This window comes from Anomaloglossus baeobatrachus, chromosome 7 (assembly GCF_048569485.1).
Source record: "Anomaloglossus baeobatrachus isolate aAnoBae1 chromosome 7, aAnoBae1.hap1, whole genome shotgun sequence".
NCBI classification, from domain to species: Eukaryota; Metazoa; Chordata; class Amphibia; order Anura; family Aromobatidae; genus Anomaloglossus; species Anomaloglossus baeobatrachus.
Genome location: NC_134359.1, coordinates 302,580,295 through 302,594,079, shown reverse-complemented (window position 1 = coordinate 302,594,079; position 13,785 = coordinate 302,580,295). Strand labels below are relative to the sequence as shown.

The window sequence follows — 13,785 nt, the reverse complement described above, 5'->3', positions numbered from 1 at the left end:
ATCTTAACCAAATTGAGCATGCATTTCACTTGCTCAAATCCAGACTTAAGACGGAAAGACCCACAAACAAGCAAGACCTGAAGGCTGCGGCTGTAAAGGCCTGGCAAAGCATTAAGAAGGAGGAAACCCAGCGTTTGGTGATGTCCATGGGTTCCAGACTTAAGGCAGTGATTGCCTCCAAAGGATTCGCAACAAAATATTGAAAATAAAAATATTTTGTTTGGGTTTGGTTTATTTGTCCAATTACTTTTGACCTCCTAAAATGTGGAGTGTTTGTAAAGAAATGTGTACAATTCCTACAATTTCTATCAGATATTTTTGTTCAAACCTTCAAATTAAACGTTACAATCTGCACTTGAATTCTGTTGTAGAGGTTTCATTTCAAATCCAATGTGGTGGCATGCAGAGCCCAACTCGCGAACTTTGTGTCACTGTCCAAATATTTCTGGACCTAACTGTATATTGGAGCAAGTCCAGAGAAGAGCAACCAAGATGGTAGAAGGTCTGCAAACCATGTCCTATGAAGAACGGCTAAAAGAACTAGTGATGCTTAGTTTGAAAAAGAGAAGGCTGAGAGGAGACTTAATAGCGGTCTACAAATATCTGAAAGTTCACAGTTCAGAGGAAAATACCCTATTCTCATTAGCACAAGTAAGTGCAAAAAGCAATGGGATGAAACTAAAAGGAAGGAGATTCAGATTAGACATTAGGAAAAACATTCAGGGAGTGGAACAGGCTACTGCGGGAGGTAGTGAGGGCAGTCAGAGAGTGGAATAGGAGGCAGTGAGGGCAGTCAGAGTGTGAAACAAGCAGCCATGGGAGGTTGTGAGGGCAGTCAGAGAGTGGAACAGGCGGCCACAGGAGGCAGTGAGTGCAGTCAGAGAGTGGAACAGGCTACCACGAGAGACGGTGAGCTCTCCATCAATGCAAATCTTCACGCGGAATTGGATACACATTAAACATTAACTCACAGGGGGTTTCACCCGATAGCCCTTGAGGTTCCTTCCAACTCTACCATTCTATGATTTATAATAAGTTCAAAGGATTGAAGACGAGGCAAAAACATTTGTTCCGAAGATAAAACAGGCAGAGAACTGTATTACCTCAGAAAGCAGCAGCTGTGAACCTCTATTGATTTGTCTGTATACTCACTTATCACAAGTGACTTATATTCCCCCTTGGCCAGGAGCTGTGGTATGTGCTGACCATAAACTGGAGCAGTTCAGCATGGTCAGACACAGCAAATAATAGTACACAGCAGGGGCACATATATAAGATTATCTCCACACAGAAACATTTTTTTTTAACACATCAAATTGAGGAACTAATTATTCCAAAATTAACTGATTAAAATGTACTTTGTTCAATGAACAACCCCTTTCATCATGAAAATCATAGAGGATTCAAGAATGAACATAATGCTGAAACATGGAATCAACAGGATGACAAAGCAAATTACGGTGGTTGTGGAAAAGTCATTGATGTCTCAGGTGACATTGAATATTTTCTTTAAGCTGAGCACAGCCTGTTCTCTGGTTATCTTTCTCCACACAGATGGCAGATCAGCCGGTTTTGCATGAAACTCTACAGCAAATTCTTTATTGTACTGGGCAAAAATAAATTTCCAGTAATCAGAGGACTCAATGCTGGGGTCGGGTTGGATGCACCATTTTGGATAGTATTTGCGATACTCTTTATATGGGTGATATTTACCACCTGTGTCTGGATTCCCAAATTCAGCTTCAGATACAACAGCAGTAGTGCATATGTCCAGGACCAGTTTTTCATCATGTATCGACCTATATGTCCCAAGTCCTTGGGGTATATGGATAGAGGCAAAGTGCTCCGTATGGTCGGCTCCTCCGGCCTCACAGGGCACTTTACAGAATGGACACTGATGTCCACATCCAATCACTTTCTTCAGTAACTCATCCTGAGGCTTCATTGTGACTCTGGAAAGAACAGACTCCAAACTCATAGACCTCAACTCAGATAATATTTGTTCCTCTGTGTCTGTTAGGAAGGACTGAATATCAGAGGAGAACTTCCCCACGTCTGCCGTGTTACCAAAAATAACAACTTTTAGCTCATTCTGTGGAATCACTAATTCTGTTTGCAAATCATCACATACATTTTTGAAAAATCCTGAAATAGTCGTGTTTGTTAGACAGGTTTCATCCTGGAGGACATTTTGGACTTTCTCAGTAATGAATCTCAGAATGTTTTCATGAAATTCCTCCAAACTTCTCGGATTGTTATATTTCTTGGAAATGTAATTTCCAATCCACTGACTGGAAAATTTCTTGTATGAGTTAAGATATTTCACATATTTCTGGAAAGACATTTTTACCATTAAATTCTCCAGCATCGTGTACTGGAAAAAGGTCCTAGTGCTGAATATCTTATTGTCAGAACCTTCTAAGATGTCATCCACTATTCTTTGTCCAAGATGACTGAAAACATACTGGGTAATGGCTGGCTTGAGACATTGCTCACAGAATTGTTGGGCTCTGCTCTGACTTTCATCTTTTTCTTTAAAAATATTAAGAAATGTTGAGAAATAATGAGGTTTTAGTTCATTAAGACAATTTCTTGGGTCGTTCTTCTGTACAAACCTATCGTTCATCTCCTGAAATACTCTGGCTGCTTTTCCAAAGATGAAGAGTTTAATATCCAGTTCAAACTGTGATGAAAAGTGCAGTTTTTTAGCGTCTTTAGTGCTAAGTTGTTTATTGATCATTTGCAGAAGTTCATGGCAGTAACTGTCATCATAGTCGTCATCGCTATCCCTCCTCTCTGAGATGTAGAGATCACACGTATCTATCAGAGAGATGGCAAAGTCTTCCAGTGGGAGGCATGGGTCAATCCAAAATAATGATTTCAGATTACGAGAGAACCAATTTTGATCAATATGCTTTTTATCCACTTGAAAATTACTCTGCTCATGCAATAATCGTGTGATTTTTAGTACCTTTTGGTTTATAGCAGATCCTTTGTTGCTCAGGTCATTTATCACATGTGGTAACATTGCTTGTCCTACATTACGATGTTTAATAATTCCAATCTGGATACTTGACAACGTTTCCTCCCACATCGTCTCGAATGCTCGTTCTATTTCTTCATCAGTCATTTTATGTTTCTTGTGTCTCCCGTCTTCCACAAGTTCTGTAATTTTCTCTTCTATTATCTGTTGATACTGACTCTGGATACTCTGAACCTTAAACTTTCCTTTCTGGAGGTAAACAGCTTTGTCGTATTTGCTGATGGCTTTTCTTTCAAGCTCCTTTTTCAGGAATCTTACACTCATTCTAAAATCTTCTCGGTATCGCTCTACTAGATGAACATTTTCTGTTTTATTCTCGAAGTAGTTTTCTAGTTGTTGCAGCATCTTATTTTCCTCCTCAAGCAGAAGTTGATGAAGATCACACATATACTGGTCATTAGTTTCTGTATCCAAACTTTCTACCATCTGATTTTTTAGGTTATTTTCAGTCATATTTATCCATTTGTAAACTTTTTTATGGAAATCCCATTCCCACTGAGAGAACTGCATGGTCAATTTACCATACGCTTCAGCTACCAGACTGTTCCTAAAACTAAAGATGAATTTCTCATGTTTTACAGCGTTCCACAAACTTTCCACCCATTTAATGAAGTTTTGAATATTGCAGGGAGCATTTTGGGTTTTCATGAACGTAAATAAGTCCTGCTTAAACTTATGAACATTTTCACTGTAACCAAAATTCACAGGAGCCATTGGAGGAACCCCCTGCCATAACCCTGGGATGTACCAGCTGTCCCTCTCAATGTCATAGTCCATCACATCACCAAACCTTGTTATTCCAATTTTCTTTTCCATTGTTGCAGCCACTTTGGTCATTTCATCTAATTGTTCTAGAAGCTTCTTTCTGTCTCGCATGTTCTTTTCGTGGGCGGACACATCACTCACATTCTGATGGACAAACTGGCAGTTAGGTTTCTTCCCAATCTCCTTCATCCTAAGAAAAGCATGGACCACCATCTGCAAAATATCTTTCATCTCTGTAGTATTCTCCATGGCCATGTTGACTATGGTGACATCACTCAACCCAACGACCAATGTGGCCAACTCATTGTCATGTTCATAACTGTTTTCCAATGAAGCCAATTCAGGAGCTTTTAACCCTTCAGTGTCTATCACCAGAATAAATTCACACCCTAGTTCTTTCTTGAAACTCTCTGTCACTTTAATCAGAGTCATGAAGGCTCCTCGTGTGCATCGACCACTGGCCACAGGGAACTGCAGACCAAACATGGTGTTCAGGAGAGTGGACTTCCCCGTACTCTGCACTCCCAGCACAGTTATCACTCTCATCCTGTATTGTCCTCCGGTCTTCATATCCAACTCATTCATAACATCAGTTATCCACTGTAAGGGAATGTTGGAGGCATCTCCATCAATAAGCTCCAATGGAAATCCATCCAGAAGGAGAGAACAAGCTATTTCTGGCAATCCAGAAAACTGTATTCTGTTTTCAGTAATTAATCTTTGTTTTATCATGGAGCATTCAGCCTCATAAAACTGCCCCAACTCACGGAGGAAATGCTCAAGTCCCAAAGAACTATCAGAGATTTTTTGGTCTATTTGTTTGAGTTCCTCTGAACTATTGGAATTATTGCTACATTTTTCCTTGTATTCAGCTTGCAACACAGACACGTTTTTTCTAGATATTGACTCCAGCTCTATTCTCATCCATTTCAGGAAATATTGTCTCTCAGCCCGAGATAAATGTGTGATTGCATTAATGAACAGCATTACACCATCAGACAGATCGTGACCATTCTGCTCTTTGTGTAGAGAGTTGCGTTTCTCTATGAGCTCAGACTGATATTGTTGCACGTCCTTCCCCTCGAGGTTTCTCATCCTGCAAAGTTCTTTTTCTATCTTGGACAATTTTTTCCAGAGATCCCCCTGTAGCTTCAGTGCGTTCCTCTTATATTCTTCCACGTTTTCTATGACTAAAGTAATGTTTAGCGCACACGCCCTCGCTTTTTGACATTCTGCCGAGTCTTCATCTACAACGATATGAAGTCCGTTTCTTTCTGATTTTAGGTTTTCAATGGACAATTTCCTATGATGTTCCTTTAAGACCTGCTCGATGCTGTTCTGAATCTTTTTAACATATTCTGCATCATTTGCTTTGCTTCTCTTTTCTATAAATTGCTTTTTATAAACTTTTAAATTTACCATTAGCATTTTTAAAAGTTTCTGTGTCTCTGAGCTGACATTTTTTCCAGGGCCTGGAGTGACAATGACATAAAACTTGGTGTCAGAGGGACTGAAGGATGATAATAATCGGACATGTCTCTCACACATACTCTCAATAAATATAAAGGTGGCCGATGAGATTCGAGTGAGAAAGGTGAACTGCTCCCAGTTGGCCTCCAGGTCTCCACGTAGATTGGCCACAGTAATCGGCTCTGAGAAAACATCAGATTTCCCACAAGGAAAATACCAGGACATTTCCACCAGCCCATCAGATATCTTCCTCTTGATGTTCCCTCCTTCCATGTTGTCATGTATGAAGAACTCGTGATGTTGTTGAGTTGGGTTAAGGACCTGGTTTAGTAGTTTAGATTTTGATAACTTATTTGGCCCCAGCCTGACAAAGGAGAAGATCGGCATCTCAATATTCACCACGTTGTCTTCTCTGAACCCTTTACTGTCTACTAATACCTGAGGTCTCCATTTCTTCACAATATCTCTCATAGCCCAACGCATTAAGGTGCAGTCCAGACCATCACCAGGGGGGAGCAAAAGTGGAACAGCAAACTGGCACAGAGACATTTTTGTTACAATTTCTTGCTGTAAAAATGGGTCTGAACAATGAAGAAGAGCGCAGAGAACGTCCAGTGGATGGATGGCGCATGAAGGATTTTCTTCTACTTCATTCATGGAAAAGAATGGTTCACTGTCTTCATCTGACTCTTCTTTAGATGACTGTGTCTGGAGTTGAACGTTTCTTGCCGTTCTGTTCAGTCCAATAATTTTTGTTAAAAAATTCCAGGGGATGTCTTCAATATTTTGGGGTTCATCAATGAGAAGATGATCGGTTCCAATACTAAGGGCATCTCCCAATGTCAACTTTGCATTCAGATGTTTTTTCATGTCCAGTTGTTTAACGACTCCCTGAAAAGTCTTAGACTGATCTGTGGAAAGAAAAATAAATACATGATTATTTGGAATAATAAAATAATCACATTCTTTTCTAGATAAAGTTGCAAACTATAACTTCTGCATTTCATCAGCTTTTGAACAGGAGAAATTTAAAAAACGACTTCCTTTTAAACCAAGGTTTTATGTTAAATGTTACTTTTTTCTGTATGCAATTTGTTTTATTTCAATTTTGCACATTCATAATTCCCAATTGGTAATGTCACAGTTAAGATCATCCTAATCTTGTGCAATGACTGAAAACACCTCTATATACAGTAGAGAACACAGGATCCACTATTCACAACAGATGTCACAGCTCACCTTCTCCTCCTGTACAATGACTGATACCACCTCTATATACAGTAGATAGCAGGATCGGCTGCTCCCCCTCATGCATTCCAAAACCAGCAAGATCAACAAGCAACCTTGGCACACGAGCCAAACTAAAGAACTGAGATGGGCTTCCAGAATTGCTGAGCAGAGATGGAAGAGGTCTCATTCCACCGAGCACTTCAACAGATAAAAACAGTGCCTCACCATTTTCAAATTTGCACTCATTGCTGTAAAACAATCCTACTCCTCATCCCCTACTTCACAAACCTAAAAAACTATTCAACACTTCCAACTCTCTTCTCCGTCGCCATCTCCCTCTCCTCTCATCTTCACTCAAGACTTTGTCTCTTTTTTCAAGCAGAAGATTGACAACATTAGAGCAAGCTTTGGCCCACAATCACCACAGCCACTCCTCATAAGTACTCAGCCTTCTTCCTCCAAATCCAGTTTCTCCATCATGACAGAAGACCAGCTCTCTTCTCTATTCTCAAGATAGATCACATCTCACCACCTGTCCACTTGACTTGCTCCCATCCCACCTCATCCCTAATTCCACCACACAGTCTTCATCCCAACCCTAACACACCTCCCTTCAGAAAGACCAAACACAGAGTAAAACAGCCCTGGCTCACATCCCAAACTCGATTTCTCCAGCGATGCTCCAGGAGTGCCAAACGCCTATGGAGGAAAACTCGCACACCAGAAAACTTCATCCACTACAAGTTCATGTTAAGGACCTACAACTTTTCCCTTCACCTCGCCAAACAGACCTACTTCACCACCCTTAGCTCCTCACTAGCCAACAATCCAAAAAAGCTCTTCAACACCTTTCACTCCCTCCTCAGTCCCAAAGTACAGACCCCTATCACAGATCTTCATGCTGATGACCTGGCCATGTATTTCACAGAGAAAATAGAAAACAACCACCAAGAGATCAGCTCCCAGACACCAAGCGTTGTGAATCCCATCCCTCCCCTTATCCCATCCAGCTCACTTTCCACATTTGACCCAGTCACAGAGGAGGAAGTCTCCAGGCTCCTCTCTTCTTCTCCTCATCCCACCACTTGCCCTACTGATCCCTTCCCCTCACCTATACTCCAGTCCCTCTCTCTGGTTGTCACCACTCACCTAACTAAAATCTTCAATCTCTCTCTCTCTCTTCTGGTATCTTCCCCTCCTCCCTCAAACACTCTATCATTACTCCATTATTAAAAAAACCTTCTCTTGATCCGTCCTGCACAAGCAACTACAGACCAGTCTCCAATCTCCCCTTCATCTCCAAACTCTTGGAGCGCCTGGTCTACTCTCGCCTCATCCACTACCTCCTCTCCACTCACTCTCTTCTAGATCCTTTACAGTCTGGCTTCCGCCCTTTACACTCAACAGAAACTGCGCTTGTCAAAGTGACCAATTACCTTTTGACAGCAAAACGTAACGGTGACCACTCTCTGCTTATCCTTCTTGACCTCTCTGCAGCCTTCGACACTGTTGACCACCATCTCCTTCTCTCTATACTCCATTCTATCGGCCTAAAGGACACTGTGCTCTCCTGGTTCTCTTCCTATCTTTCTGGCCGTTCATTCAGTGTATCATTTGCTGGCTCCACATCTTCTCCTCTTCCTCTCTCCGTTGGGGTCCCTCAAGGTTCAGTCCTTGGCCCTCTTCTTTTCTCCCTCTACACTGCCCCAATTGGACAGACCATCAGCAGATTTGGCTTTCAGTACCATCTTTATGCTGATGACACACAGCTATACACCTCATCCCCTGAGCTCACCCCCGCAGTACTACAGAACACCAGTGACTGCCTGACTGCAGTTTGCAACATCATGTCTGCTCTCTATCTGAAACTTAACCTTTCCAAAACTGAACTTCTTCTTTTTCCTCCGTCTTCCAACCTTCCTAAACCTGACATCTCCCTCTCTGTGTGTGACACAACAATAACTCCTTGGCAGCAAGCCCGCTGTCTGGGGGTTATACCTGACACTGATCTCTCCTTCACCTCCCACATACAATCTCTTGCCCGCTCCTGCCGCTTGCACCTCAAGAACATCTCTAGAATCCGCCCCTTTCTCACAATGGAAACAACTAAAACCCTCACCCTGATCCACTCTCGCCTTGACTACTGCAACTCTCTATTAATTGGTCTCCCCCTAACTAGACTCTCCCCTCTACAGTCCATCCTTAATGCAGCAGCCAGGGTCACCTATCTGGCCAACCGCTACTTGGATGCCTCTGCTCTGTGCCAGTCATTGCACTAGCTGCCCATATATCATAGGATCCAATTCAAATTGCTTGTTCTCACCCACAAAGCTCTCCACAGTGCGGCACCCCCTACATCTCCACCCTCCTCTCTGTCTATCACCCTACCCTACTCTATGCTCTGCAAACGACTTTCAACTAACATCCACACTAATTCGAACCTCCCACTCCAAGATCCAAGACTTTTTCCGAGCTGCACCAACCCTCTGGAACACTCTACCCCAAGAAGTTAGGACAAATCACAACTTACTCAGCTTCAGGCGCACCCTAAAGACGCATCTTTTTAGGGCGGCCTATCACACTCCCTAATCAGATTCGTTTCACATAGTCCCTCCACAACTTCTCACAACATAACTCCACATCAAACTCCATGGCACCCAAATGCATCTCAAGGCTCTGGCCAACTGGTCCAGGAAACCATCCCCCATTTCCGTGAGATGGCTGGATTGTCATTGTAAATAAGCACTTGTACCTTGTCCCCCCCCAATCTCATTGTAGATTGTAAGCTCTCACGAGCAGGGTTGTTTTTCTTGTCTTTTTTTTTCCCTCTAAATATTGTATTTTCTGTAACTGTTACTTGTTTGTATATTATCCTCCTGAATTGTAAAGCGCTGCGGAATATGTTGGCGCCATAGAAATAAAGATTATTATTATTATTATTAACACATCTCTTCAACCTATAACCTATGATTTAAACTTTCCTCCATCACACCCATCCTCATAAAGCTCTTCCTTGACCCTTAAAGGGGCTTTACACGCTACGATATCGTTAATGTTTTATCGTCGGGGTCACGTTGTTTGTGACGCACATCCGGCGTCAGTAACGATATCGTAGCGTGTAACAGTTGTGTGTGATCTAAAACGATCGCAAAAGCGTCAAAAATCATTTGCCGTGGAGAGGTCGTCCTAAAACCAAAAATCGTTTATTTCTAATTAGCGATGTTGTTCTTCGTTCCTGCGGCAGCACACATCGAGGAGCGAGGAACATCTCCTTACCTGCCTCCATGCGGAAGGAAGGAGGTGGGCGGGATGTTTACATCCCACTCATCTCCACCCCTCCGCTTCTATTGGACGCCTGCTGTGTGACGTCGCTGTGACGCCGAACGACCCGTCCCCTTAGAAAGGAGGCGGATCGCCGGCCAGAGTGACGTCGCAGAGCAGGTAAGCCGTGTGACGGTGGAGCGCGATTTTGTGCGCGACGGGCAGCGATATGCCCGTGTCGCACAAACGATAGGGGCGGGTACGCACGCTAGCGATATCGGTATCGATCGTTACCGATATCGCTACCGTGTAAAGCCCCCTTTACTCTGTGTCAAACTATCGCCCCATAACCTTTCTCCTCTATCCCTCAAAATTACTGGAACAGCATGTCCATCTTGAACTGTCCTCACACCTCTTTTCCTGCCCCGTCTTTGACCGGCTAAAATCTGGCTTTCGACCGCATCATTCCACTGAAACTGCCCTAACTAAAGTCTCCAATGACCTATTAACTGTAAAAGCCAAGCGACACTACTCTGTCCTCCTCCTGGACCTGTCCTCTGCCTTCGACAGAGTGGGCCATTCCCTTTTACTATAGATTCCTTCATCTCTGGGCATCATAGACTTGGCCCTATCTTCGATCTCCTCATAACTAACCGACCGAACATTCAGCATTTCCCAATCTCACACCACTTCCCCATCTTGCCCCCTATCTGTGGGGGTCCCCCAAGGTTCAGTTCTTGGACCCCTGCTGTTCTCAATCTACACCTTCGACCTGGGACAGCTAGTAGAGTCCCACGGCTTTCAGTATCACCTCTACGCTGATAATACACACATCTACCTCTCTTGACCTGACATCATCTCCTTACTAACCAGAATCCCCAGAATCCAGAGCAGATAAAGCAGATGGCTACAGGATGCAGCCCCCAGCACTGTGCGTTATCTTGGCTGTGTATCAAAATATGAGGGACCCCATGCGGCTTTTTTAATTATTACTTCAATAAATAATTTAAAAAAAATGTGGTGCAGTCCCCCCAATCTTCATACCCAGCCAAGATAAAGCCAACAGCATGTGCACATAGCCTAATCCTTTAATTTGGCATTGAGTTCAATGGCTTCACCTGAGTTCATAACTGTGCTTCTCATGGTACCCCAGCTATGATCTCAGGTGAACTCATTGAACTCAATGCTGGATTAGCGGATTGGGCAATGTGCAAACATTGAGTATGTGGCAGCAGACATTTCTGCACAAAATCTACATCTCCTGGCAAAAAAATTCACCAAAACCGCATGCGTTTGTGTTTTTTATACAGTTTTTGCCAGGAGATGCAGAAATGTCTGCAACCAAATACTTAATGTGTGCACATTGCCTAATCCGGTAATCCAATATTAAGTTCAATGACTTCACCTGAGGTGATGTCACAGAGTTCAATGAGTTCACCTCAGGTCAGTTCACCTGAGGTCAAAGCTGGGGTACTGTGGGAACCTCCAGCTGTGATGTCAGGTGAACTCACTGACGTCATTGCTCACAGCTGCGGCTCAGTCAATGTGTCCCTGATGGCTGCAGCGAGTGGTCAAATTTCCTAATGTAACCACACACTGTGACCGCAGGATGTTGCAAAGCCAGGATCATCATGGGACCTCGTGTGGTTTATGTCGGACCTGCAGGGGTGTTTTAGGGGTTAATAAATTGGAATTTTTTTCTTTTTTAAAAAAGGATGTTTCTCTGTTCTGTGTTTATTTCTTTTACTGCATAAAATTTGATCTGAGCAGGGCAGATCAAAGTATTGTAGTGCGCCTGCGCGGGACCGGCGAGTGTGTATGACGTAGGATGCGTCATGCACACAGGCTTCAGAAGGAGGACGAAGATGGCCGAAACAGGAGGCGCCGGCACCGGACAATGGAGACGCCCATCTGACCCAAATCCACCGTAGCGCGACAGTTAGGTGAGTATTATAAAGTGTTTTTTATGTTCTACACAGCGGCCTGGGCTCTTATATACAGTACGTTAGAATGCTGAATATAAGAGCCTGGTGGTGGTGGCCGCAGCTTATATGCCGAAAAACCGGTGACAGGTTCCCTTTATAATGTATTTTTTGGGGGGGTTTTTTTACAGGAATGAAGACGAATCCCCTAATAAAGCGTTTTGCAAAGTTTTATACCTTTCTGTGCTACTTAAAATTATAAAAAAAAACAAAAGTCTGGTTACTCCACAGGTCAGAGGTGCTAAGCTGATGCAGACATGCGGAGACAGAGTAGAAGATTGTTGGTCCTCATAGTACAAGCTACTCACCTTCTGAAAATAATTGAGTCAAAGCAGACAAATCAGGAAACCTGAGAACCAAGTTCTCCAGGTGGTTGAGGAATTTCTCACAAGCCCGTTCTCCATTTTGAAGTACGAGATTTATCAACTCCTCGGTTTTCTCGGCCGGAGAATCTTTTGAACAGAATTCAAGATATTTATTGAGCGATATGAGGCCCAAGTAGTCGAGTTCATCAAACAAAGCCTCTACGTCTTCCTCGAATATTTCAACAAGTTTCCATTTCAAATGTTTGACAATCCAAGAAGCTTCTCTGAAGGAATTCATGGTGTTCATGTGTCGCCTGGAAATAAATCATAGAAATCAGAGTCAATTCTGCACTGAAAATCCACATCACGATACAATCCATCACGAGAGGATGAGGCTATTCACAGCCAACGGTGGATTTGTGATGGCGCTAGTTGTGAAGGGGGTTTACACATCATTATTAAAGGATAGTGTTTCAATGCTTTCTCTATTGTGAGGCTTCTTCAGGGGCTCCATCGGATTTTCACGTAAATTTGATATTTTTTCAGCAGAATCCTGACAGATCTAATTGAGCATTGTGGGCCCTTCAGAATTCATTAGCATCAAATCCCTCATTACAATTTGGTGTCTTGATTAACTATCTGGGGGCCTACATTTGTGTGAGTGGTCTATCAAGTATAGAGGGTGGAAAACTGATGAAAACTGACGCAGAGCAACGAGCCATTGTCTCTCTGCTTCCTCACTTACTCTGGAAAGCCACAGGCAGCTTTAGGCTTGTGCTCACCCAAGGTCTGTAGGCCTCGGAGGGTGTTAGGCGGCAAAATGACACCTGTTCCTCATACCGCCTGCACTAAGATGGGGCACTATTACTTTGTGGAGATTGAAATGAAGGAAGCAGATGACCCCACAGCACCATGGCAACAATCACACACTCAATTATAATTGTGGAAGGCCAATTCTGCCTTAGCGGGGTTTTAACCCCCATTTAACCACTTAGATACCGCTGTTGCTATTGACAGTGGTATTAAAAGAAGTTAATCTGCCCCAATCGGTTCTAAAACAGGTCGCAGCCGATACCCGTGGATGTCAGCTTTCATGTCATGCCGGAGTTTTCCATGCACAGGGCGGCAGTATTTACTTATTCCTCAGTGCTGTTAAAAAGCATATCGATAGTCGTCAAAAGGTTAAGGAGGGAGGGGCGTGGCTTGAGCTTGATGGCAGGCGGACGCTTTCTCTAAGAGCTCCGCAGGCTGAGGCGGCAGATTACAAATTACAACTCATCAGGCACCTCCAAAACATGCCTGGAAAGAAAGGCACAGACACACCAAGCAGACCACCAGCGTTGAGGAGCGGCAGCACAGCGGTGGATCACTTTTTCAGAAGTGGGAAGCTGTCCCCGGGTCCCAGGCCTGCTCCTGTCATGGCACCCGCGACCACGAGGCAGACGCTGGCAGCAGGAGGAATTAGCAGAGGACACGGTGTGGAAGCGGCGGGGGAGACTCACATCACAGAGGTACAGAGCGGTGTCAGTGCAGCGCTGACAGGATCAAGGTCTCCACGTGTTTTCCAGACACCAGCGGTGCAGGGGAATACAGGAGGAGAGCCCGCTGTGAGACATATACAGGAGGAGGGAGGAGGGGGAATTCCAACCTCACAGCAAAGATCAGGAGGTCAGGCTGATGCAGAGAACAGGAGCGTGGGTGCTGAGGGAATTAACCCTGTAAGCACAGA

The 13,785-nt window shown here is 43.7% G+C and overlaps 1 protein-coding gene across 1 annotated transcript; it reads right to left on the bottom strand.

Annotated features, from left to right (window-relative positions):
- Positions 1–368: 368 nt before the first annotated feature.
- On the bottom strand, positions 369–12,354 carry LOC142246550 (up-regulator of cell proliferation-like). Its single transcript, XM_075319619.1, has 2 exons — positions 12,060–12,354; positions 369–6,189 (listed from the first exon to the last, which is right to left on the bottom strand). The coding sequence occupies exons 1-2, from the start codon at positions 12,352–12,354 to the stop codon at positions 1,487–1,489; spliced, it is 4,998 nt and encodes a 1,665-aa protein (XP_075175734.1). The 3' UTR covers positions 369–1,486.
- Between the last annotated feature and the right edge of the window lie 1,431 nt (positions 12,355–13,785).

Coding starts and splice junctions, on each gene's coding strand:
- LOC142246550 (XM_075319619.1), bottom strand. CDS start 12,354: ATGAATTCCTTCAGAGAAGCTTCTTGGATTGTCAAACATTTGAAATGG. Junction 6,190..12,059: donor GACTCAATTATTTTCAGAAG/GTGAGTAGCTTG, acceptor TTCTTTCCACAG/ATCAGTCTAAGACTTTTCAG.